This window comes from Geotrypetes seraphini, chromosome 10 (assembly GCF_902459505.1).
Source record: "Geotrypetes seraphini chromosome 10, aGeoSer1.1, whole genome shotgun sequence".
Lineage (NCBI taxonomy): Eukaryota > Metazoa > Chordata > Amphibia > Gymnophiona > Dermophiidae > Geotrypetes > Geotrypetes seraphini.
The window spans coordinates 401,557-427,841 of record NC_047093.1 but is presented as its reverse complement, the minus strand read 5'-3'; the positions used below and the strand labels follow the sequence as shown (position 1 = coordinate 427,841).

The window sequence follows — 26,285 nt, the reverse complement described above, 5'->3', positions numbered from 1 at the left end:
AGCATTAGCCAGATTCTGCTTCAGTCGGGACAGATAAGAGATCACATTCATGTCTGTTTCCTCCGGGGGGTCCCAACCCTCTTTTACCACATCAAGTAGACCCCTGGGAGCTCGCCCATATAGCATCTCAAAAGGACTAACTCCCAAGGAGTCCTGCACTTTTTCCCGGGCAGCGAACAAAGCAAATGGGATAAAGAGGTCCCAATCCCTGATGTTGTTTTCTAATCCTTTTTTGAGCAAATGTTTCAGAGACTGGTTGAACCGTTCGACCATTCCATTGGCCTGGGGGTGATAAGCCGACGTCCTAATATGCCTAACCCCAAGGTCTTTCCAAAACCCTTCCATCTCCTTAGATAGGAAGTTACTTCCCCGGTCAGATAATACCTCCCTCGGGAAGCCTATGGTGCAAAATAACCCCATTAGTTCTCGCATCAACACCTTAGATGATGTTTTCCGTAGGGGAAAAGCCCATGGAAACCGGGTGGCAACGTCCATTACAACAAAGATGAAATTGTATCCCCTAGGAGTCCTCTCTAGTGGCCCTATAATATCCATAGCGAGCCTCATGAGAGGTTCCTCCACTACCGGGATAGGAATAAGAGGGGCACGCTCTGGTTTACTTAAGGTCAACCTCTGACAGGTGGGGCAGGACCTACAAAACTCTTCTATCTCCTTCCCCCAACCTGGCCAGAAGAACCTGCGTTGTACCTGTATCTGGGTAGCCTGAACCCCTTTATGACCGGCTAATGAGGAATCATGGGCGGTTTGTAGGATGGCTCTCCTGAACCCCTTTGGGACCACCAACTGTTGCCTCTTCTCCCCTGAGCCCTTGGCACCCTCATCTTCCCTATAGAGGAGTCCTCTTATAACATGCAAACCGGTACGACCGGATTGTCGTCCGGTAGCCTGATGCCATAATTCCTGTAAGGAAGGGTCGGTTTTTTGTTCACTTCCAAACGTGGGAAAGGTATTAATAATTTCTTGCGGGAGGCTAGGGAACTCCTTCCTCTGTTCAGTCTGCCTAAGCCCTTGTGCTCTCTGCTGCTGTAGTCTCCTTTTCTGTGCCCTGGAGGCTCTTGCCTGCTTCTGAGTAGGCCTTTCCACCACTCCTTCCTGGAAAGGGAATATATCTCCCAGCTCTGCCCCAGGAACTGCCGTGGGTAAACCCTGAGACCGCGTATTTACAAACCCCTGTTTGATACTCAGGTACTCATTCAACCCAGGCCAGTCCTGACCCAAAATCAAGTCATACGGGGCCTCCGGGACTAAAGCAGCTACTACTTGGTACACTCTATCCTGGTGCAAAACAGTAGTTGGCCTAAGTGGGTAATGCACACTATCACCGTGTATGCACTTGATTCCTACCTTCCCAGCACTAGAGGAACCTTTCTCCTCAGGGAATACCTTTTTCCAGAACTCTACAGACATCATCGACTGATCGGCCCCCGTGTCAATCAGTGCTACCGTATCTTGTCCCCCTACGGAGACTGTCGTAGTGCATGCGGTCTTTAGACCTTGTCTGGGAATACTTATTTCAGTTCCCTTAGCATTGCACTTGATTCCTCTGCTAGACAAGTTTACCGCCTCACAAGAACTCTGCATATGTCCTGTCCGCCCACAACTATAACATTTGCTAGCACCTTTCCTAGTGTGAGGCCTACATACAGGGGTAGATGGCCCTTTGCATGGGAATTTCCTATTCCCCTTTTTGCTTGAATTCCCAGGGCTCTGCCTAGGTGTGTGTTCCTGCACTCGGCTCGGGCTTCCTCTTAAGAATTCGCTAGCATCAAAAAAGGCTTCCCCAATTCCCGGGATTGACCCTAGCGTCTCAGAACCAAGTGAATTATCGGGAGCATTCATGAGCGCCGATTCACCCCTATTAAAATATGACAGTGTGTTAAGGCCTACCGGAGCTGGATCGGTCTCCCTAGGTAAGGTTGGATGAGCAGGAAGTGCTGTAGGCCGCTGTAGTAGCTGAGCAAAGGTTTTCATTTACTCTTGCATGATCATCCTTAACTGACTATATCGCAGCAACATGGCGTCCTGGCGAGCTTGCCAACGCGCCTCGTTGGTTCTCAAAATGCCTTCAAGTTCCTCGGTCTGTCTCTGGTCCTCCTCGGCCAGCACCGCCAGAAACTGCGCTTGCTCCATAATCCGGACCTGAAAGGAAAACAAAAAGAAAAGGAACCCAAGTGTGGCCGCTTGGTAACCTGTTCCTCCCCTTTACCAGACCCCCCAGCCTAGGTACTCTTACCGATAGCACTGGTGAGTCTGCGCCTTTAGTGTTTAGGCCTCCTTGGCCTCCAGTCGTTCTCCGCACGGCTTGCCCCTCTGGACTTCGGGTCCCGAACGGGAACTGTGTCTGGCACTCCGATCCACCGGAACTGGGTCTGGGTCGTCCTGGCTCTGGAACCTTGGTCCGACTCTCTCTCACTCCGCACTCGAACTCCAACTGCTTCCTTACAGCTCTCCTCCAAAGGATATGCTGTAACCTTATCCGCACTTCCGGCTGAAGACTCCTCCTCCAGGCGGATATCAGTAAACTTCCGATAAAGCACTTTGGAAAGATATATTTCTTAAACAAATAATTAGTCCATAGTTCACTTGTTCCAATCAAAAAAATAAACCAGAAAGCTAAGTATGCCTTCTCCAGCACAAGTCCCAAAATGGAACCGCAAAGAAAATTTTTTTTTTTTTTTAAAATTACAGTTCCTTGAATGTCCTGCAGGAGGTGCAATATCCCACTTCTGCCACCACTTATGTGGCCACCAGCATAACCCTGAACAGGGCTATGTTGCAATTCTGATGGCTACACAAAACAGCACCTAAGCGTGTGACCCGGCCTGGAGTCACCCTGCAGGATCGGATTTTCAAAAGTGAAAAACACCACAAATAAAGTTCCAACACAGGGACAGATTATATAAATAGATCTCTTTACTTAATCCTTCCAATCAGGTAAGTAATACTTTCCTTGCTTCAGAATTCCAGACAGAAGTCCAAGAAAGAAAAATAAAAAAAAACATACAACAATGTCAAAATGGCAGAGTAATTGAAGCAGGGCTAATTAACTCCACTTTCCTCTTCTCACTGCTTCTTAAGTCTCTCCTATTGTTGAGACCTGAGCCCAGTAAGGAGCTCACTCTGACTGCTACCCAGCAGTCCTTTTCCTTATTCAAAAACAGCTACAGTCCAGCTTTCAAGTTTTACTTAGATTGCAGTCCATAACAAAAAAATAAGAAAGCCTCTGGCAATTAATAATCAAGGTTGCCAGGAAGAAGAGAGAGAGTAGTAGGTTTTGCAAAAAATACAGTCTTTCAAACAGACTTTCACATTCCCTCCCAGGTGTAAGCAAAACCTCTCCCCCAAATACTCTCTCTAAACTTTCACAGCAAAAATCAGCATTCAAAAACAAAAAGAACAGCACACAAACAGTTTCCAAAACTCACTCACTGTTTGTGGCTCAGAGTCCAGTTCACCTGCATTGGTTCAGGTAGGTTAGCATCCTCACCAGCACAAGACTCTTGGAAGTCCATAAGTTCCTCAGAATGAGTCAAACCCTCTGGTTGTTCAACCTCATCCAGCTCCATAGGTTGGGGCTCTCTGTCCCTGTTTGGCTCGTCAGGGTCCCTAGGGAGGCAAAGCCTAAATTTCCTCCCTAACCGGCTTCTTTCCCTGTTGTCAGGGGCAGGCTTATATACTCTGGGGAAACGCCCTGTTGTATCAGCCCTGGCAGTATTCCAAGGGCCTCTTGGGCTCCCCCGGTGGTCCAGGAAATTATTTAATTCAGATCCAATCTGTTCTTTACCAATTCCTACCCGGGATTTTGGTTTCACCTCTTTTCCCTTTATCTTGACTGGGACCTGCGCTGGAAGAATTCCTGGCTGGTCACAACTTAGACAATAGATTTCTCATAGCATCCTATAAAAATAGCAGAAAGTCACACGTCCTTTTTGTTTTTCCATCAGTCAAGGGATGTAAAAGTAAAAGAACTAATCTTGAACACACTCTTTCGACACCTATTGCTTACATCTTGTTCTTATGAACAATTTAGAAAACAACTGAAAACTTTCCTCTTCTCAAAATTCTTGACAATAGCTTTCAGTGTATCATTTTTATAAGCTTTTCTAAACCGCATTGAACTTATGGTTATGCGAACTAGAAATCTGGTGTTATGTTATGATTCTGAAATGAGATCCAGTAAAGCAGGGGACTGAAATAAACACAGAACCGTGGGATCGTCCCCAAGTTCTAGAGACAAAATAGGATCCAAAGTGCCAGCATACGTTCCCTGGTCCCCTGTCACAGGAGGAGCATCCATAGGTAATAAAGGAACAGTTAAATTATCCTCTGCAAACAGATCTCCCAAGTCCCGAACAGTGGCAGACTGAGAAGCAGATGTGCCCTGAGAGGCATGTCTGACGTGCAGCGGGACTGCACAGAAGGAGCACAGCTCTCCTGAAAGGCTTTCCCATATAAAATTAATAAATTCTGAGAAGAAAATCAACCAGGGAACGAGGGGTCACCCTGTGATGACACTACCTTACGTTTCTTGGGCTGTGGGATGTCTGCGTCCATTCATGTGTCTAATTCTAGGTCCTAAAAATAGAAAAGGCCACCCTTTTTGTCAGCTGAGCATGCAGAGGAGAGGTTAAGGCTCATGCCTCTCCTGTCTCTGTGGCACAGCATGTGGCACAAGGACACTCCTGAGGTGCAGAATTTGTGAAATCCTGGGATGAATCTGGGGTAAGGGAGGCCAAGAACTCCATCCCAATCAGTCTTGAGGCAAAAAATTAAATTTTGGAAGTGCAGGGAATTTTTGAAAAAAAAAGAATACTAAAAATCTAAGATGGTTGCCATCAAGATTTTCACATCTAAAATCACTAAAATAACTGACTTACTAAAGTCAAAGATTGTCGAATTTAGAATTTTTGAGGAGGGGGAACATAAGAGAACATGCAGAAACCCTCAAAAACCTGATTTTCAGAACCCCATCCATTCACCTCAGAGGCTGTAACAGCCTTATTCACTGTAACCTGTGCTGGCAATATGCTGCAGTCTGCCTCAGCTCTTTACAGTAGCTGGAAGGAGAAGAATCACTGCCTCATGCTGAAAAATTCCTCTTCGATGCTGATCTTCGGGCTGCTAGCCAGACATGACATCTAACATAACCCCACCTCCAAAAACTGACAGACGTGCTACCAGAAGGGGGTAGGCAAAAAATTCAGCTGGCACCCTGCGAGACACCGCTGAGCCTCTTATGGATGCCTAACAGCCTGTGCTCTACCCCTGCTAAGTAGTAGGTGAGGGATGTTAAGTGGGGACAGTCCTGAACTCCAAAATATTTGTGCAGGCTGGCTAACAGCTACCACCAGAGATCGGCCTGTCAGCTGCAGATCTCAGTCTGCCTCTTCTTCAAGCAGGCAGAGCTGACACTATAGGTGATAAGCTCCAAGCTCCAAGCACTTAAAAACACCAAATAAAAATTGAAAACACTGAATAAAATAAGAAAAAGGAGAGAGCAGAACATTCTTTCTGGCTCACATGCAGAAGAGAAAATCTGCAGATGGTAGTAGAGCTCCTGGTGAAGTAGGAGGATCACAGAAAAAAATCCAGTGGTTTCCGTCTGCATATGGCTTGCGCCAATGGGGAGATAACCTGCTTGTCCAGAATGACACACCTATTGCACTGGAAATTAGACTTAGATATTCAATGCCAGACCATGTCCAGGCACTGGCTCTGAATATCTGAGTCTGTAACCAGACACATGCTAGCCTTTGGAACTTATGTGGGCCTCAGTTGATATACAGACACTTGTGCAGTTCCCACTCCACCACAATTCTAATATCCCCTCCTGACTTCCCCCAACCAGATAACTCCCTCTCCCAAACCTCACCCAACAAGATTGTTCTCCCCTCTCAACATGAGCCAGGGCACCACTTAAACTCCTTCCCCAACATGAGCCAGGCCCCCTCCCAGACCCCTACACCTAGATAAGCCCCCTCCTATGCGTTCCAGTAGCACCCTCCCCCCACTGATCCTACCTTAACATCTCTGGTAGTCTAGGGAGTAAACCAGGTAGGAGTGAACCTCACCTGCTTATACTGACTTTGGGCACAAGATGGCTGCAACCTCTAGCAGTGATCTCATGGTGCTACCGCTAGGAGTCAGCATCCCATATAAGGGCTGTCATTTTGCATCCAGAGCCAGAATGGGCAGGAGCAATTGAAGGTTAACTTCTGCTTGATCTACCTCCTAGACATGCCCGGGGAAGAGAGAAGGGCTACTGAGGTACATGGGGGGGGGGTGGCCCTCTTCTCTTTGGTGGGGGTCTGGGAAGGGTCATCGAGAGGGAATGATCTTGTTGGTGGAAGTAGGGAGGGGGATATGATCTTGTTTAGGGGGAAGAAGAGGAGAACAGAGAATTATGCAGGTGCCAACTGATATTCAGTGCCGACACCAATACAGTTATGCACCAAAGTTAGAGCAGCCTTTTGAGAAGTCCTTTCTGGTCGCTTAGCTATGTGGACACCAGCACTTAATATGACCAGTATCTGCATAACTTGCAACTACTTTCCTGACTCTGTCCCTGGACTGCCCCTCAAATGCTCAGTTTTGACATGGCCAGTTTTTGGCAACCAGCCTGTTCAGCACGATTTAACCGGGCGGAAGCCTCTCCTATCCAGTTAAACTGTTTTGAATATTGGACCCTGCGTTTACAGACAGCGTTTAACAAAACATGGTTTAGGTAAGAATTAAGAGAGATGATACCGAGCATCCTTCAGAATGGCGAGATCTTTAAGTTCCCAGTCTTGACACTTCACTTTCTCTTCCAGCTCCTGAATTTTTGCTTCTGCTGTTTGAAGTGATTCAGTGGCTGTCATTGCACCTAGTTTCATGATCTCCAGTTCTTTCATGAGCATCTTCACCTTTCAAAAGACAACACAAGAAAATAATTTTAGCTGGAAGACTGTTCTTTGAAGATTTGTTGAAGCGAATGTTGGTTTTATAGTCATTAAAATAAAGTAATCTAGTTGTTTATAGTGTCTTAGGCACCCTCAGGGCAGCAGTTCTTTGGGATACCTGTGACAGTACTTGCCTATGGGCCAATTTGGACCACACAGGAATTGAGAGTGACTTGTGAGCATTAACTTCAGACACATACTACCCCAGTCTTAATGTAGTTTGGTAAAGATCCTTCTTTATTAGTCAGCAGTGCAAACAAAACCTTTGGCTCCCTAGCCACAATGCAAAGTTCAGCAGCATAAAAGAAAATTCAAAAACAGTAACAAAATTGTCAGAATGCTCCTTTTCCAATAAATGGTCTTTAAAAAAACTCAATAAAACAATAAAACTCTCAAAACACAATCTGTCAGAGTCAGCAATTTATGGTAAAGTCCAGCCCAGCTTTTGTACACAGCCAGGGGCAAAGAGAAAAAAACCAAAACAAAACAATTCTCAAACACTTTTACATCAGGAAGTTCTTGCTAGGCAGTTCTGGCTTCAGTAAGCCTCTTGCTTACTCCAGCCACAGTTCATGCAAATGTCGGCAATAAAAAAATAATTCCTGCTCAACTTTCAGTCAGGCTTGTAAAGTTCCTAGCAAAGCCTGCACCAGTGTTTGGACACTGGTCACCAGCGTGTCTTGTGCTGGTTGGAGAGTGTACTGTGTATGTTAGAATTTCTTAATAATAATTCCCTCTTTTCCCACCACATGAAGAAACACAGCGCTTCCCCACTCTCTCTCACTGAGCTTCTGCTTGTCCAACGCCCCCCCCTGCAGACTTCACACGGGAAAAACCTCACAGTTCTTAGCTGGAATTACTAGCACGTCACCAATAGTCTGTTCATTTCTTTCAATGGAAAAACACAATTTGAAAACTCTCTTTAAAGTAAGGCATTAATTTCTGCTTCTCTTCACATGTTCATTTAAAACTAACATAATCTCCTGTAAAAGGTTCATAGATGATGTCATCATGGTCTGGCGGGGCACTATGAACCAATTATAACAATTTCTACATTACATCAATAATGTGGACAATAACATTAAATTTGAAAGTATATGGGATACACAACAAGTGAAATTTCTAGATAAAGAAAAAAATAGAACAACCACAGGCTTTACCACACAATTATACCGGAAGGAAACTGATCGCAACACTCTGTTACATTATAAGAGTTATTATGCTAAGAATTTAAGGGACAGTATTCCATATGGACAGTTCCTCAGAGTGAAGCGACTCTGTTCTCAGGAGAAGATATATAAACGCAAGCAGGAGAACTAGCCAATAGGTTTATTCAAAGACGATACCCCCAAGGAATACTCAAGAAGGCATATAAAAGAGCATGCCACACGTATCCAGAATGGAAAAAGCAAAATAGTAAACAAAAAAAATATGGAAGAAATTATTTGTGTATTCCCATATACCTCTAATATACACTTGGTTCAAAAATTGATCAAAAAAACATTGGCACATTTTGAGCCTCCATCCACAATTGCAGGTTCCCCCCAAGTTCGCTTACATGAGGAGCAAGAACTTGGAGGAAGTATTTTAAAATTCCAACTATGAACCATCAATTAACCCGGGTCATTCAGTTATGCAGACGACTTCACAATCATAATCCCGTTTACAACATCCCCCTCTGAAATCACCCCCACAGCAACTGAAGCGCTAAACACGATGGATCAATGGACCACAGATTTCAAACTGAAGCTCAATTCAGAAAAAACTAAATTCTTCATAGCCTCGCCACACGCACAGAATACGACAATACCATTACACATTAACAATCTAAACTACCCCATTCAACCAACGATGAAGATTCTAGGAGTAATACTAGACCAAGGACTAACCATGAAAGACCACATAGACTCCTTAATCGAAAGAGGGTTTTTCACTCTCTGGAAACTTAAGTCCATCAAGGCGTACTTCCACACTTCAGCTTTCAGAATTCTAGTACAATCCCTAATACTAAACCACCTGGACTATTGCAACATCACCCATCTGACAATCCCCCAGAAGCAAATGCAAAGACTACAACTGATACAAAATGCAGCAGTCAGGATGATTTTCGGGCTGAAGAAGTCCGATCACATAACCCCTTCCTACCGACTCCTACACTGGCTGCCGATGGAGGCGCGCACGAAGTTCAAGCTAGGATGTCTCTGCTTCAAAGTATTAAATGGTCTAGCCCCAAAATACATTACAGACCTCTTCTCATTCCCAACCAACAGACATGAAAGAAAAACACACCTGAAATTTGTCTCCCCACCAGCTAGAGCACAGGTGTCGAAGTCGGTCCTCGAGGGCCGCAATCCAGTCGGGTTTTCAGAATTTCCCCAATGAATATGCATTGAAAGCAGTGCATGCACATAGATCTCAGGCATATTCATTGGGGAAATCTTGAAAACCCGACTGGATTGCGGCCCTCGAGGATCGACTTTGACACCCCTGAGCTAGAGGGTGCAAATATAAGAGACACCATCAACAATTGCTATCATATCAAGCAGCCATATGGGGTAAAGACCTAGAAAAATTAATTATGCACACAAACAACTATGAAGAATTCAGGAAACACCTAAAAACTTACCTATTCTTGAAATACCTAGGTAACGAACCGGAACATCAACCCCCCTCATAACATCACCACATACCTGAACGTGCAAACTGCTAACCCCAACCCCTAATCGCTAAATATGAACTTACGGAATATTTCTACTTCTGTGTAAACAACTTGGCACTTCCTGGCCTTGCAACACACAAACTGACGTTAACATTATTAATGTTATCAGATGTACACTGCTATATTCTCTAATTCGTTGTACGAAATATACACTGCTATACTCTTTAATTAGCTGTTTGTAAAGTTTCACTTGATTGTATTTACAGTTTCTTTTATTGTAAACCGCCTAGAAGTCGCAAGATTGTTGGCGGTATATAAGAATAAAGTTATTATTATTATTATCCCTGTGGAAACTGCACTTATTGTGAATTGGTGATATGTATTGATAGGATTAATATTCCAAATTCATCTCATAGGTTTGAATTGCACCAACATAGAGACTGCAACACCAAGGGAACAGTGTATTGTATAATCTGCCAGTGTGGCCTGTAATACATAGGCCACACACAACAACCAATTAAGCTTAGGATTGCAGAACATCTTAGCACTATACATAAAAGAAGAATGGAGGCACCACTTACAGCACACTGGATCCAACAAGGACACTCATTGAACCAGTTAAAATTTGTAGTACTCAAAGTGGATTTCCTGCTTGGTGGGGACCTTTCTCAAGCATTATTATATAAGGAACAAAAGTTAATCTACGATTGGAATACTGTAGGTCCATTCAGTCTCAATAATGAGATTGAATGGCCTGCAGTATAGTTTCCAAATGCAATCAAATTCAGCTGATTGATTAGGCCTGATGCGTTTTGTGATTGCTCCGTTGGCCAACATGTGACCTTGATGCAAGGATTATAGTTGAGGTTCCCACTCTGGTCAAGCCATAAACTAAAACTAAACTAAACCTTAGGTTTGTATACCGCACCATCTCCACAAGCGTAGAGCTCAGCATGGTTTACAGGGTTAGATTGAAAAGGAGCTACAATGAAGGGTTATAGGAAAGGAGCTAGGAAGATAAAGAGGGACAGGGTACCAAAGAGCGGGAGGTGTTAGATTTTTGAAAAGAGCCAAGTTTTCAGGTGTTTGCGGAAGGATTGGAGGGAGCTTGAAATTCTGAGCGGGGATGTGAGGTTGTTCCAGAGTTCTGTGGTTCTAAAGGGGAGGGATGTTCCTAGTTTTCCTACGCGGGATATACCTTTTGCAGAGGGGAATGATAGTTTCAGTTTTTGGGAGGATCTAGTGGAATTAGGGTTAGAGGAGTTCCAGAAGAGTGGGATAACGGGAGGGAGGATGCCATGTAGGATCTTGAAAACTAAACAGGCACATTTAAAGAGGACTCTGGAGTGAACTGGGAGCCAGTGAAGTTTGGACAGGAGTGGGGAGACGTGGTCGAACTTGCCTTTAGCGAAAATAAGCTTGGCCGCGGCGTTCTGGATTAGCTGAAGTCTATGGAGTTTTTTTTTAGTTAGGCTTAAATAGATGGAGTTGCAATAATCCAGTCTAGAGAGGATGGTGGATTGAACAAGGACGACGAAGTGAGAATGATGAAAGTACGATCTCATTTTCCTCAGCATATGAAGACTAAATACGAATGAATCCTAGAAGCAGGTGAGCAGCCGATAAATATGTAAGAAATAAACAATTCCTTTTATTAAGTAACTGAATTATAGGATTATACTCAGATTCTGAGGATACTTTTTCAGTTCCTCCTAGGGTCGTTCTCCCTGAATAAGAAAGAAATAAGTGAAACCTAGCTTGGGTCGGAGAGCAAAAGCTTATGAGCAAGACACATTGTCTACACTGACTGGTTGAGTTATGTACCTACAATTCAACTGGTTATAATGATAGAAAACATTTTTGTTTTGTTTTGAGTTATATTTTTCATTACTATTATTCTTATAGCACAGTTTCATTTGGATTTTTCACGTTTGCGTTTGGTTAATCACTGGCAGTTGGGAAACACAGGAAATGCAGGACATGATTTCAAGGACACACTACCGCTGGACTTCCATATAAAGGAAATATAGGATTCCGAGGCAAAGTGAAATTGATACAGATCAAGTAACATTTCACCAGGATCTTCATGCGCTGATAAAATAGTGAAATATTTTCTATTGGAGTTGAAACAAACAGATAAGTGCACATCTATTAATATTGACTGCATATCTTAAGAATTTAGAAACATAAAGCTAGCGGGAGCTATTAAGCACAAGTGCGAGGTTTGCATAATATTTAGGTGGAGGAACAATATTGTGCAACGATGGTTCCTTGACTATCTTGGTCCTGTACTAATCCCAACTATGACCTTGGTGGAGGCACTGAGCACAATAATTATTTATACAGTTTAAAGTTATTAGTAAAAAGAGGGTTACAACCTACAAGGCATTGAGCTAATTGGTATATACATATGAATGCCAATTCCATTAGAATCTAATCTAATCTAATCTAATCCTTAGGTTTGTATACCGCATCGTTCCCATAAGTTTGATTAGTTATAAATGTTTATCAACACAACTAATATACTACTTTATCCTAAAGAAAAGAAATCAAAATTTTTTTCTACCTTTGTTCTGGTTTCTGTTTTCCGATTCTTCTCGATATTCTATTCTTCCATCCACTGTCTGCCTTCTCTCTGCCTCTTCCATATGGTATCTACTCTGTTACTGTGCCTCTCTCTCCACCACCCCCCTCCCCACACCATTGGTCTGGCACCAATCTTCTTCCCTCCCCTCCATAGTCTGGCATCTCTGTCTTCTCTACTTCCATCTTTCCTTCCTTCCCCCAGATGGCTTTTAGCATCTCTCTCCTCCTTTCTCCCCTCAGATCTGGTATCTGTCTCCCCAATCCAGCATGTGCCCTTTTCTCTTTATCCCCTCCTTCTATCCAGTATGTGCTCCCCTTTCTCTCTCCTCCCCATGTCCCTTCAGCGTCTGTTCCACTCTCTCCCCTCCCTACTTTACTTCAGCATCTTCTCCCTTCTCTCTACTACCCACTAACATACAGCATCTGCTCCTCCCTCCCCCTCCCCCTCCCCCTCTCTCTCCACTTCCTTCCAGCATGTTCCCCTCTCTCTCTCTCCTACCCACTTCCATGCACTCATTACTTCACTTATCACCCCTCGCGATTGCGCGGTACAGCAGCCCCCTCCCTCCTTACTAATCGCCATGGTCTGGGCATCTCCCTCCCTCCCTTCCCCTCACCTTCGCTAGTGATTTTCATTTTTCTGTCTCCGAGCGGCCCAAGTCTTTTCTCAAGTTGCATGCAGCTACACTGAAACTTCTCCTCTGACGCAACTTCCTGTTTCCAGTTGCGTCAGAGAAGAGGTTTCAGGCAGCCGTGCACAACTTGTTTAAAGGCTTGTGCCACTCGGAGACAGAAAAAATAAAATCACCAGCGAAGGTGAGGGGAAGGGAGGGAGGGAGATGCCTGGACCACGACAATCAGGAGAAAGGAGATAGGGGGCTGCTGGACCACACGATTGGGAAGGGTGATAAGTAAGACAACAAGTGCAAAATACTTAACTGCGGGGACAAGGCCATTTACCATTCCACAGGGCGGTGAATGGCCTTGTCCTCGTACCTGCAGCAACCAGTTTTTTTCCCTCCCCGTTTCAGCGAGTTACTCACGGCTAGCCACGGGTAACAGTCACCGTGTCATTCTCTACTCTAAACCATTCAGAGCCCTCAGCCCTTCCAGCTCCCTAAGCTTCTCCAGTCTGGCATTTTTCTCCTCTAAATGTTCAGCTCTCTTGTTTAAGATAGCGCAGCCAGGCACCAAACCTTCAGGTGTAGAAGATTCTCTGGTGGCTTTACTTCTTTCCCCCATGTGACTAGAGCTGTTGAATGTAGACTGTCCTGTGCTGGTTTTGACAGGAACAACCTCAGGCTGCATAGAATGTGTTTTAAATTCTGGCTTGGAGTGTATGTCAGGCTCAAATGTGTACACTGCTTTGGGGACACAGCTAGCAGGCATGGGCTGCATATCACAATAGGAATCCTGTTGTAACTATAGATATATTTCATAGCACATTATTTATTACAGCATTCATTAGAGAGTTCTTTTTCTTTGTCTAGCCTTTATCTTCCTCCTGTTAATTTGTTCTTCTGACTCAATCAGAACCTGACTTAATTGGGTAAAAATAAGATCAGTCTTCATTCACTACTAACTGGGGATTTCACACTCAGTTTTCCTCCTTCTGACATCCAGCCCAGTCATCACAGCAAGAATCTTTCAAAGGGTACAGACTGGCTCCCTCCAGGACATAGCACCAACCAGCACACATTGGTGCTCCAAACCTTGCGTTAGTAGTATGCTCAGCACCAGCTGGCCCAAGAAGCCGACGTAAATCTCACACTATGTGATACCACTGGTCTACTGTTGCTATATTATAAATTAGAGACCAATATAATTCAGTGAGGTTAATAAAAAGCTGATATCAAGTCTTAAGCAATCAAAAAAAACTAAAATAATAAAGACAGCAACATGTTGAAACTTACTCTGTAAATAATGATTGCTAAGCATATGACTAAAAATGTGCTTTGAAGAAAATAATCCAGCAAAACCCTTGTGCTTTGACTGCAGTGATCTTTCTAATGAGACTATGCAGATTTCAGTAGAGTTATAAGTCACTTTCCACATGCAAAAAATCTATTTCCATTATTATCATCATACATAGCACATAATATAAACAAAGATTTGTCTGGTATCACTGAAGAATTTGAACTTCATCCAGAAGCTTTGGTATCGTCATAAAATCTAGCACCCAATATTATCCATTGCTAAGCTTCGGTCCTGGGCGATGATGATCCAGATGAAATTGAATGCTGCTAAGACCAAACTCTTATGGATCGGTCCAAAGTTAGATTCTCTTCCCTCAGTTGTGACCTTAGACTTAGGAGAATCTCTGAAAATTGAGTTTTCCTCACTAATGCACTGTTATTGATTCATCCATTTAAGGATCAGATAAATTCTCTTGTTAAAAAGTGTTTCTTTAGCCTCTGTATCCTGAAAAGAGTGAGAGCGCTCTTTCATCAGCAACACTTCTCTGTATTGGTTCAGAAAATTATCTTGTCAAGAATGGATTATTACAACTCAAAGTACCTGGGTCTCTCAAAGGTCAGTCTGCAGAGACTTCAATTGATACAAAGTACCACAGCCAAGCTCATTTTTGGTAAGAGTAAATTCAATCACGTAACCCCATTTCTCAAGGAATTACATTGGCTTCCACTGTATCTTAGAATTCAATTTAAGTGTGTTTGTATTGCATTTTAAATTCTCTTTGGCATTTTTTATTACTTTGGTATTACTATTTTTTATTACATAGTAACATAGTAGATGACGGCAGATAAAGACCCGAATGGTCCATCCAGTCTGCCCAAACTGATTCAATTTAAATTTTTTAAATTTTTTCTTCTTAGCTATTTCTGGGCAGGAATCCAAAGCTCTACCCGGTACTGTGCTTGGGTTCCAACTGCCGAAATCTCCGTTAAAACCTACTACAGCTCATCTAAACCCTCCCAGCCATTGAAGCCCTCTCTAGCCCATCCACCCCCAAATGGCCATATACAGACACAGACCGTGCAAGTCTACCCAGTACTGGCCTTAGTTCAATATTTTATATTATTTTCTGATTCTAAATCCTCTGTGTTCATCCCACGCTTCTTTGAACTCAGTCACAGTTTTACTCTCCACCACCTCTCTCGGGAGCACATTCCAGGCATCCACTACCCTCTCCGTAAAGTAGAATTTCCTACTATTGCCCCTGAATCTACCACCCCTCAACTTCAAATTATGCCCTCTGGTTTTACCATTTTCCTTTCTCTGGAAAAGATTTTGTTCTACGTTAATACCCTTCAAGTATTTGAACGTCTGAATCATATCTCCCCTGTCCCTCCTTTCCTCTAGGGTATACATATTCAGGGCTTCCAGTCTCTCCTCATACATCTTCTGGCGCAAGCCTCCTATTATTTTCGTCGCCCTCCTCTGGACCGCTTCAAGTCTTCTTACGTCCTTCACAAGATACGGTCTCCAAAACTGAACACAATACTCCAAGTGGGGCCTTACCAATGACCTGTACAGGGGCATCAACACCTTCCTTCTACTGGCTACGCCGCTCTTTATACAGCCCAGCATCCTTCTGGCAGCAGCCACTGCCTTGTCACACTATTTTTTCGCCGTTAGATCTTCGGACCCTATCACCCCAAGGTCCCTCTCCCCGTCTGGGATAGGAACACACTGTAGTTCTGGGTCTGAGGAGTCCGGGATAGGTGCACGTTGTAACTCTGGGTCTAGGAAAAGTACAGAACATGCGAATAATGCTAAAGGTGTCCAAGTAGCTCAAGCGGGAACATCCCCACTGAGACGTAACAAACATACAACATGGAGGGCTATGTACGTAAATGCCCACAGTCTGGGAAACAAGATCCTGGAATTAGAAACAGAAATGAGGAATGCCGACCTGGATGTGGTGGCGATATCTAAGATCTGGCTCACGGATTCCCACGGGTGGGACATGGTCATACCAGGTTACAACTTACTTCGCTGGGACAGGGAGGGCAAAATGGGAGGAGGTGTAGCATTATATACTAAAGATGACATTAAGGTCACCAGAATCACAGATGTCCACTACACTGGGGAATCCCTTTGGGTAAATTTGGCCAGAGGGAAGGACAAATGCCTGTATCTTGGCGTAATATACAAACCCCCAAGACAACAGGATGACCTAGATATGGAATTAATCGGAGATATAGAGAATATCACCTTGCGTGGGGACACAGTATTGTTAGGTGACTTCAACATGCCTGATGTGGATTGGGACACGCTTTCCTCTGCTTCCGGCGGCAGCAGGAGGCTATTAAACTCTATGAAGGGAGCAAGACTCAAGCAACTGGTGTTGGAACCAACAAAGGATCAGGCAATACTGGACCTGATACTTACCAATGGAGAAAGTGTCACAGAGGTCTCGGTGGGCGACACATTGGCCTCCAGTGACCACAATATGGTATGGTTCAATCTCAGGAAAGGTTTCACTAAATCTACCACACTGACCAAGGTCCTCAAATTCAAGGACAAAAACTTCAAAGAAATGGGAGACTTTGTTCACCAGGCGCTACAAAGCCAAACAGAAACCGATAACGTGGAAGAAATGTGGTCGACTTTGAAAGCCACCATACAAGAAGCAACAAACCGCTATGTTAAATCAGTAAGTAAACGGCGAATGAACAATAAGCCACAGTGGTTCTCTGCGGAGATTTCGGACCTCATCAAGAAGAAGAAAAAAGCATTCATCTCTTACAAACAATCAGGGAAACAGGACTCTAAGGAAGTCTATCTGGCCAAATCAAAAGCCGTCAAAACAGCAGTTAGGGAGGCCAAATTCCGCATGGAGGAGTCTCTAGCGAAGAACATCCAGAAAGGAGATAAATCCTTCTTCAGGTATATCAGTGACAGAAATAAGAACTCAGGCGGGATAGTACGTCTTAGGAAACCAGAGGGAGACTATGTAGAAGCGGACTCGGAAAAAGCCCAACTGTTAAATGAATACTTATGCTCAGTCTTCACCCGCGAGGCGCCAGGACTCGGCCCTCAGCTACAGACAAGGGTCGATGCAGATGACCCGTTTAGTAATTTCGAGTTTACACCCAGCAGTGTCTCCTGTGAGCTGTCAAAGCTTAAGGTTAACAAGGCAATGGGGCCTGACAACCTACACCCCAGAGTGCTCAGGGAGTTGTGTGATGTCTTGGCGGAACCGCTATCCGCGCTCTTCAATCTCTCCCTTAGTACAGGTAACGTCCCGTTGGACTGGAAGACGGCTAACGTCATTCCACTTCACAAGAAAGGCTCCAAGATGGAGACAGCAAACTACAGACCGGTGAGTCTCACATCAATAGTGTGCAAACTAATGGAAACGCTAATCAAACGCCAATTGGATACAATCCTGAACGAGGAGAATCTATGGGATCCCCTTCAACATGGATTTACTAAGGGGAGATCCTGCCAATCCAACCTGATCAGCTTCTTTGACTGGGTGACGAGGAAGCTGGATGTTGGGGAGTCCCTGGACATCATATACCTGGACTTCAGTAAAGCATTCGATAGCGTACCACACGCAAGTTGCTGAGCAAGATAAGTTCTATAGGGTTGGGCGACACATTGACGAAATGGGTTGGGAATTGGCTTGGAGGTAGGCTTCAGAGGGTAGTGGTGAACGGCACCCCCTCCGAAATGATGGAGGTAATCAGTGGAGTGCCGCAGGGCTCGGTCCTGGGCCCGATCCTATTCAACTTCTTTATAAGAGACTTGGCAGAAGGGTTGCGAGGTAAAATAACATTATTCGCCGATGACGCCAAACTAAGCAATGTAGTGGGCAAAAGCACAACAGACATAAATTCAATGTCCGACAACATGATGCACGACCTACTCCTACTGGAGTGCTGGTCTAGGTCCTGGCAACTCAGCTTCAATGCCAAAAAATGCAAAGTCATGCACCTGGGCAGCCAAAATCCATGCAAGACTTACACCCTTAATGGTGAGATCCTAACAAGAACTGAAGCAGAACGAGACTTAGGGGTGATCGTCAGTGAGAACATGAAGAGTGCCAATCAAGTGGAGCAAGCTTAATCCAAGGCAAGGCAAATCATAGGTTGCATACGCAGGAGTTTCGTCAGCCGAAAGCCTGAAGTCATTATGCCATTGTATAGATCCATGGTGAGGCCCCACCTGGAATACTGTGTGCAATTCTGGAGGCCGCATTACCGTAAGGATGTGCTGAGACTGGAGTCGGTCCAAAGAATGGCCACCCGGATGGTCTCGGGACTCAAGGATCTCCCGTACGAGGAACGGCTGGATAAGTTGCAGCTGTACTCACTCGAGGAACGCAGAGAGAGGGGTGACATGATCGAGACATTCAAGTATCTCACGGGTCGCATCGAGGTGGAAGAAGATATCTTCTTTTTCAAGGGTACTGCGGCAACAAGGGGGCATCTGTGAAAAATCAGGGGCGGGAAACTGCACGGGGACACCAGGAAATTCTTGTTCACTGAAAGGGTGGTTGATCACTGGAATAGTCTTCCACTTCTGGTTATTGAGGCCAGCAGCATGCCTGATTTTAAGGCCAAATGGGATAGACACGTGGGATCTATTCACAGAGCAAGGTAGGGGAGGGTCATTGGGGTGGGCAGACTAGATGGGCCGTGGCCCTTGTCTGCCGTCTATTTCTATGTTTCTATCAGCATCTCACCTCCCAGCATATACGGTTCCTTCCGATTATTAATCCCCAAATGCATTACTCTGCATTTCTTTGCATTGAATTTTAGTTGCCAGGCATTAGACCATTCCTCTAACTTTTGCAGATCCTTTTTCATATTTTCCACTCCCTCTTCGGTTCCAGAGAGTGGTGGAAAACTGGAACGTTCTTCCGGAGGCTGTCGTAGGAGAAAAAATCCTCCAGGGATTCAAGACAAAGTTAGACAAGTTCCTTCGGAACTGGAACGTACGCAGGTAGGGCTGGTCTCGGTTAGGGCGCTGGTCTTTGACCTAGGGGCCACCGCTGAAGCGGACTGCTAGGCACAATGGACCACTGGTCTGACCCAGCAGCGGCAATTCTTATGTACACAGATCTCATCTCACTAAGAGTTCAAATAAATTAAAACTTACATTTCCTTCCCTTAGAGGTAAAAATAGAACTTTCAAGAGATTCAGCCACTCTTTCATTTTCAAGCTAACTGAGCTCTGGAATGAGTTACCGCTTTCACTTAGAAGTCTAGGCTCCTTCGTTTTATTTCAGAAAGCTTTGAAAACTTTTTTGTTTACTAAACTCTTTGGAAGCTAAGCCATTCTAGATTACATTCTTCTTCTATATTTATGTACTATACTTACATTATTGTAAACCGAGTCGAGTACCTTCTTGGTTGAAGACCTGGTCTATAAAATTAAGTTTTCGTTTAGTTTTTTTAGTTTAAAATGTAACTTGAACCAAGGAAAACTACCTCCTGTATGTCTGCTGTTATCAAATCTGAAATTTCAAGGTTTTGTAGGAATTTGTCCAGCCTTGGTATAAAAACTGCCTATGGGGCAAATGATCAAAACATTGAGACATCCAAAAATCCACCTAAGTGGGCACTTGGACATCTTAATAGCCGGGACGTCCAAGTTCCGATATTCATAACCAACGTTCTGGACATAAAGCAGGATTTCTAAACTGCTTTGAGTCCAGAGCTCAAAGAGGCATGTTAGGAGGTGTGTTATGGGCGGACATTGGGCAGGCTTAGATCTGAGTGTCCTGCAGGGGTAATCAAAGCTTTCTCAGAACATCCTAGACAAAACTTAGACACCCAGAATTAGAACTGTTTTAGATGCGTCTAAGTGCCCCAAAGGTGCCCAAACTGACCATGTAACCACTGCACGCATTAAGGTATGACCCCCCACCCTTCCCTAATGCTCAAAGACCCCCTCCCACCCCAAAATATCCTATTTAAAGAGTACATACCTGGCTGTAGAAAAGCAGTATTCTAGTAGTCTAGTGGGTGAGCTAGTGAGCCATAGAGAGAAGGACTCAGGCCCATAAGCCACTCTAACCATTACACTCTAAGCCTACTCTGCTTCCATATAGATGCCACCTGCAGGCATAAGACAGGTGAGTATAGTAGGTTTGGGGCAAGTTTTGGAGGGCTCAGTATAAATTGTAAGGGGTTTTTGGTGAGATGCACTTCTGGCACTATGTAAAGTTCACAGCAGTGCCCTTTAAGGTGTCCCACTGCTCTGTTGGCATGTCTGTGTGGCCAGTCTATTACAATGCTAGCCCCTTCCAAATCCAAATGGTCTGCATTTGGACCTTTGCTGCATCTGTGGTTGAAAATAATGCATAAAGTTAGACGTCCTGTCGGACTAGATGACCAAGTAGCCGATTTATGAAAAAAATTTGGACATCCAGCACGTTCAAAAAATAGCTATTTTGCCCTATCCAACTTTGGACGTCTAGCGGGAAATGTCCAAAGTCAGACTTACACACACTATCGAAAATGCCCCTCCAAGGCTCCTACAAAAATTATAAGGATAACCCACCAAGGCTTATTCCAGACTCTTGACATTTTTATTGCCAAGTCTTAATACTTGGATTAATTTTTTCAGTTGTCTTTATTAATTCTTGTATCTCTTGAGAACATAAGGATTGCCATATTGGGACAAACTGAAGGTCCATCAAACCCAGCATCCTGTTTCCAACAGTGGCCAATCCAGGTCATAAGTACCTAGCTAAATCCCAAGTAGTAAAACAGATTTTATACTGCTTATCCTAGGAATAAGAAGTGGATTTCACCAAGCCATCTCACTAATGGCCTATGGACTTTTCCTTTAGGAAATTATCCAAACCTTTTAAAAACCCTGCTAAACTAACTGATTTCACCAAATTCTCTTGCAACGAATTCCAGAGTTTAATTACACATTGAGTGAAGAAATATTTTCTCGTTTGTTTTAAATCTACTATGTAGTAACTTCATCACATGCCCCCTAGTCCTAGTATTTTTGGAAAGAGTACACCTGCAAGGAACATGAATATAAAATGTTAGGTGTAACATTAGACAAATGCGAACAAGAAAGGGACTTAGGGGTACTGATAGACAGGACCCTGAAGCCGTCGGCTCAATGTGCGGCGGCGGCAAAGAAAGCAAACAGGATGTTGGGCATGATAAAGAAGGGCATCACGAGTAGACCGGCGGACATCATAATGCCGCTTTATAGAGCAATGGTCAGACAACACTTGGAATATTGTTTTCAACACTGGTCTCCATACCTTAAGAAAGATATAACCCTGCTGGAGAAGATGCAGAGGCGAGCCACAAAACTAGTCAAAGGTATGGAGAATTTGAGCTACAAAGAACGCCTCGGAAAACTAGGACTGTTCATCCTTGAAAAGAGGAGACTGCGAGGGGATATGATAGAAACTTTTAAAATATTAAAAGGATTTGACAAAATAGACCAAGAAACAGCATTATTCACTTTTTCAGATGTGACACGGACAAGAGGTCATAGACTGAAACTGAGGGGCAGCAGGTCCAGGACAAATATCAGGAAGTTCTGTTTCGCACAGAGAGTGGTGGACGCTTGGAATGCTCTCCCGGAGGAGGTTGTGACGGAGACTACCGTTCTGGAATTCAAGCGCAAGTTGGATGCATACCTTCTTGCAAATCACATCGAGGGATACGGGAAATCAGGGTCTCCATCAGGGAGCACCTCGCTTGGCCTACGCGTGTGCGGGTTGCCGAACTAGATGGAAATGGTGTCTGATCCGGTGAAGGCGTTTCTTATGTTCTTATATGTTCTTAGTAAATAAGCGATTCACCTTTACCCTTTCCACTCTACTCAGTATTTTATAGACTGCTATCATATCACCCCTGAGCCATCTCTTCTCCAAGCTGAAGAGCCCTAGCTGCTTTAGCCTTTCTTCATAGAGAAGTCATCTCATCATTTTTGTGCCCTTCTCTGTACCTTTTATAATTCTGCTAGATTTTTTTTTATATATGGTGACCAGAATTACACATAACATAGAAACATAGAAGATAACGGCAGAAAAGGGCTACAGCCCATCAAGTCTGCCCACTCTGCTTACCCACCCCCTGTCTATGCCCTAATGACCCAATTTCCTTATCTTGACCCTCGTAGGGATCCCACATGGGTATCCCATTTATTCTTATGACCCTCGTAGGGATCCCACATGGGTATCCCATTTATTCTTAATGGAGGGGCACAATCGAAAGGGACATCTAAGTCCGTTCATGTTCATCTCACAAGTCATGCAAAGTTAAAAAGAGCCTAAAACACATTTTCGAAAGATATATCCAACTTTTTTTATTTTTGAAAATCGTCTAATTATACGTCCTGCCGATCTGATCGTCCAAGCTGCTAATCGTCTATCTTTATACATTTCCGTCCAACCTTCCGTTCAAGTCCAAAACGCCTAGAACAAGCCCTGTTGGACGTGGGAGGGGTCTGTAAAGTGATGGACTGCACACCCAGACATGCCACTTAAATAGTGGGGTACCTTCAGGGCACTGCTGTGAACTTCACAAAAAGGGTGCCATGGCTTCTCCTCACTACAGCTCCCTTATAGGTGACGGTGAGCCACCCAAACCACCTCAAGAATCCCCTAGACCCACTTATCTACCACCTCAATAGCCCTTATGGCTGCAAGAGCCACTTATATGCCAGTATAAAAGGGTTTTGGGGGTGTATAGGGCAGTGTACATGTTTCAGTATCAATGCAGTGATTACAGGGGCTTATGGGACAAGAGGTCATGGACTAAAGCTGAGGGGCAGCAGGCTCAGGACAAATGTCAGGAAGTTCTGTTTTACACAGCGAGTGGTGGACGCTTGGAATGCTCTCCCGGAGGAGGTGGTGACGGAGACTACCATTCTGGATTTCAAGTGTAAGTTGGATGCACACCTCCTTGCAAATCACATTGAGGGATACAGGTGATCATCTGGGAGCACCTGGCTTGGCCTCCGCGTGTGCGGGTCGCCGGAATAGATGGCCTAGGGTCTGATCCGGTGAAGGTGTTTCTTATGTTCTATGGGTCCCTAACCCACCCCCAAGACGACTTAAGCTGCCTCTGGCCTGGACGACTAGGCTTTCCTATGCCAGGTGGCCAGGTGATGATGGTCTGGAGGCTGAAATTTAAAGTTGTGAATAAAATTTTTATGGGAGGGGGTTGGTGATCACTGGGGTAGTGTTTGCAGTACTTATCTGGTGAGTTTAGGTGAGTTTTTGTGACTTAGACCATGTTTTACATGGTCTAAGTCACCATGTCCAAATTCCGTCTAGGCTCTGTTGTTAAACTTTGGGTTATACATGCTGTACGACTAAGTCTAAGCCGGCCCACGGCCCACCCAACTCCCGCCCTCGACACGCCTCCCGAAATGCTCCATTTAGCTTTGGACGTTGAGCGGCACTATGAAGGCCTAGGTCGTTTTTAAATTCGTCCAAAACCCGGTTTTATTATCGGCGCTTGGACGTTTTTGAGAAATGTTCGTCCAAGAGCCGACTTAGGCCGGTTTTTGGACATTTCTCTCTTTCGATTATGAGCCCCATAGTATTCAAGGTACGGCCATACCATAGAGTGATATAAGGGCATTATAACATTTTCATCTTTGGTTTCCATTCCTTTCCTGAGAATTCCTAACATTCTATTTGCTTTCTTAGCCACTGCTGCATATTGTTCTTAAATATTATTAACCGAGTCGAGCTTCCTCTGGTTGATGACCCGATATATAAAGCTAAGTTTTAGTTTAGTTTAGTATCCTCAACAATGACACCTAGCTCCTTTTCCTGGGCAGTGACTCCTAATGTGAAACCCTGCATTGAGTAGCTATAGTTAGAGCTCCTCTTTCCCACATGCATCACTTTGCACTTGCTCACATTAAACGTCATCTGCCATTTTGACACGCAGTCTCCCAGTCTCACAAGGTCCTCTTGTAATTTTCACAAACCTCTTGCGATTTAATAACTTTGAAGAACTTTGTGTAATCAGCAAATTTAATTATCTCACTAGTTATTCGCAACTCTAGATCATTGATAAATATTTTAAAAGCAGTGGCCCCAGCACAGACCCCTGGGGAACCTCCTGCCAACCTTCTTTTCTAGATAAACTTCTAATCCCCTACTGTTCATCTCGGACCCTTAGATCAGCTGATCAAAACCTTCTATCTATCCCCACAATCAAAGATTTCTTTTATACGAGAAAGACCAACTTTTCGGTAGTTGCTCCTACCCTATGGAACTCATTGCCATCTCATATTCGTCACGAGACATCACTCGATAAATTTAAGGCTAAATTAAAAACTTTCTTATTCCAAGACGCTTTCTCCTCTTCCCAAATATAACTTATTCTTCAATACCTCAACCGCTTTTAAGAAGCGATCCCATTCCTCATGTTTCATCCTTCCCTATTTCCATTTTTTTTTTTTTGTTTGCATAATGTTGTTTTTTTTTTCCCTTCTATCTCATTATTCCCTGCCTTCACTCTCCAATATGTCTAGTTAAAGTCTAAATGTTCACAATCCCCTTTTCTTTATTCCTTTTTAATTATATTATTTATTGTACTATTTTTAACTTGTAAACCGGCTAGATACTCGTTGATGGTCGGTATAGTAAAAATTTAATAAACATGAAACTTGAAACTTAAACTAGTATTTACCCTTATTCATTCAGAATGTAGACCATTTAAACCTACTCTCTATTTTCTGTCTTTCAACCAGTCTGGCAGCTAAAATTTAATGTTAAGAAATGCAAGGTCATGCATTTGGGCTGAAAAATCCCAAGGGAATGGTACAGTTTAGGGGGTGAAGAACTTATGTGCACGACAGAAGAGCGGGACTTGGGTGTGATTGTATGTGATGATCTTAAGGTGGCTAAACAGGTTGAAATGGTGATGGCGAAAGCTAGAAGGATGCTAGGTTGTATAGGAAGAGGTATGGCCAGTAGGAAAAAAGAGATATTGATGCCCCTGTATAAGACTTTAGTAAGACCTCATTTAGAATATTGTGTACTATTCTGAAGGCCGAACCTTCAAAAAGATATAAAAAGGATAGTCTGTCCAGAGGAAAGCTACTAAAATGGTGTGTGGTCTTCATCAAAAGGAGTATAGGGACAGACCTAAAGATCTCAAGCTGAATACTTTGGAGGAAAGGCGGGAGAGGGTTTAAAAAAGGTTTGGATAATTTCCTAAAAGAGAAGTTCATAGGCTATTATTGAGAAGGCTTGAGGAAATCCACTGCTTATTAACATAAGAACATAAGTACAGACCTTCGGTCCATCAAGTCCGGCGATCCGCACACGCAGAGGCCCAGCCAGGTGTACACCTGGCCTAATTTTAGTCACCCATATCTCTCTATGCCTCTCGTAAGGAGATGTGCATCTAGTTTGCTTTTAAATCCTAGAACGGTGGATTCCGCAATAACCTCCTCTGGGAGAGCATTCCAGGTGTCCACCACTTGTTGCGTGAAGCAGAATGTTAGGCATGATAAAGAAAGGAATCACGAGTAGATTGGAGAAAGTTACAATGCCGCTTTATAGAGCAATGGTCAGACCACACTTGGAATAATGTGTCCAACATTGGTCTCCCAACCTAAAGAAGGATATAAAACTGCTAGAGAAGGTGCAGAGACAAGCAACGAAGCTAATAAAAGGTATGGAGAACTTGGAATTCGAGGAACAACTTAAGAGACTGGGATTGTTCTCCCTGGAGAAAAGGAGACTGCGAGAGGATATGATCGAGACTTTCAAAATACTGAAAGGAATCGACAAAATAGAGCAGGAAAATAAATTATGTACAGTGTCCAATGTGACAAGGGCAAGAGGACATGGACTGAAGCTAAGGGGGGACAAGTCCAGGACAAATATCAGGAAGTTCTATTTGCTTTCCTTGCCACTGCTGCACATTGTGCCGACGGTTTCAAGGTCCTATCTATCAGTACACCCAGGTCCTTCTCTTGTTCGCTCTTACCCAGAGTTGCACCTGACATTCTATACTCGTGTTCCTTGTTCTTTCTGCCTAAATGCATTCCTAGGATAAGAGCATAAAATCTGTTTTACTTCTTGGGATCTAGCTTGAAACTTGGGACCTGGGTTGGTCACTGTTAGAAACAGGATGCTGGGCTGTCCCAGTATA

At 43.9% G+C, this 26,285-nt stretch overlaps 1 protein-coding gene across 5 annotated transcripts in view; it reads right to left on the bottom strand.

Annotated features, from left to right (window-relative positions):
* The window catches only part of CCDC57 (coiled-coil domain containing 57), a 411,998-nt gene that overhangs the window by 302,389 nt on the left and 83,324 nt on the right, over positions 1 to 26,285 (bottom strand). For all 5 annotated transcript variants that reach the window (XR_004540808.1, XM_033960323.1, XM_033960322.1 and 2 more), the window contains exon 5: positions 6,769 to 6,926. Coding sequence is in view for 4 of the 5 variants with exons in the window: in XM_033960323.1 (XP_033816214.1) it covers positions 6,769 to 6,926 (158 nt within the window). In the remaining variant the exon portion in view is untranslated. The remainder of the gene's footprint in view (positions 1 to 6,768; positions 6,927 to 26,285) is intronic.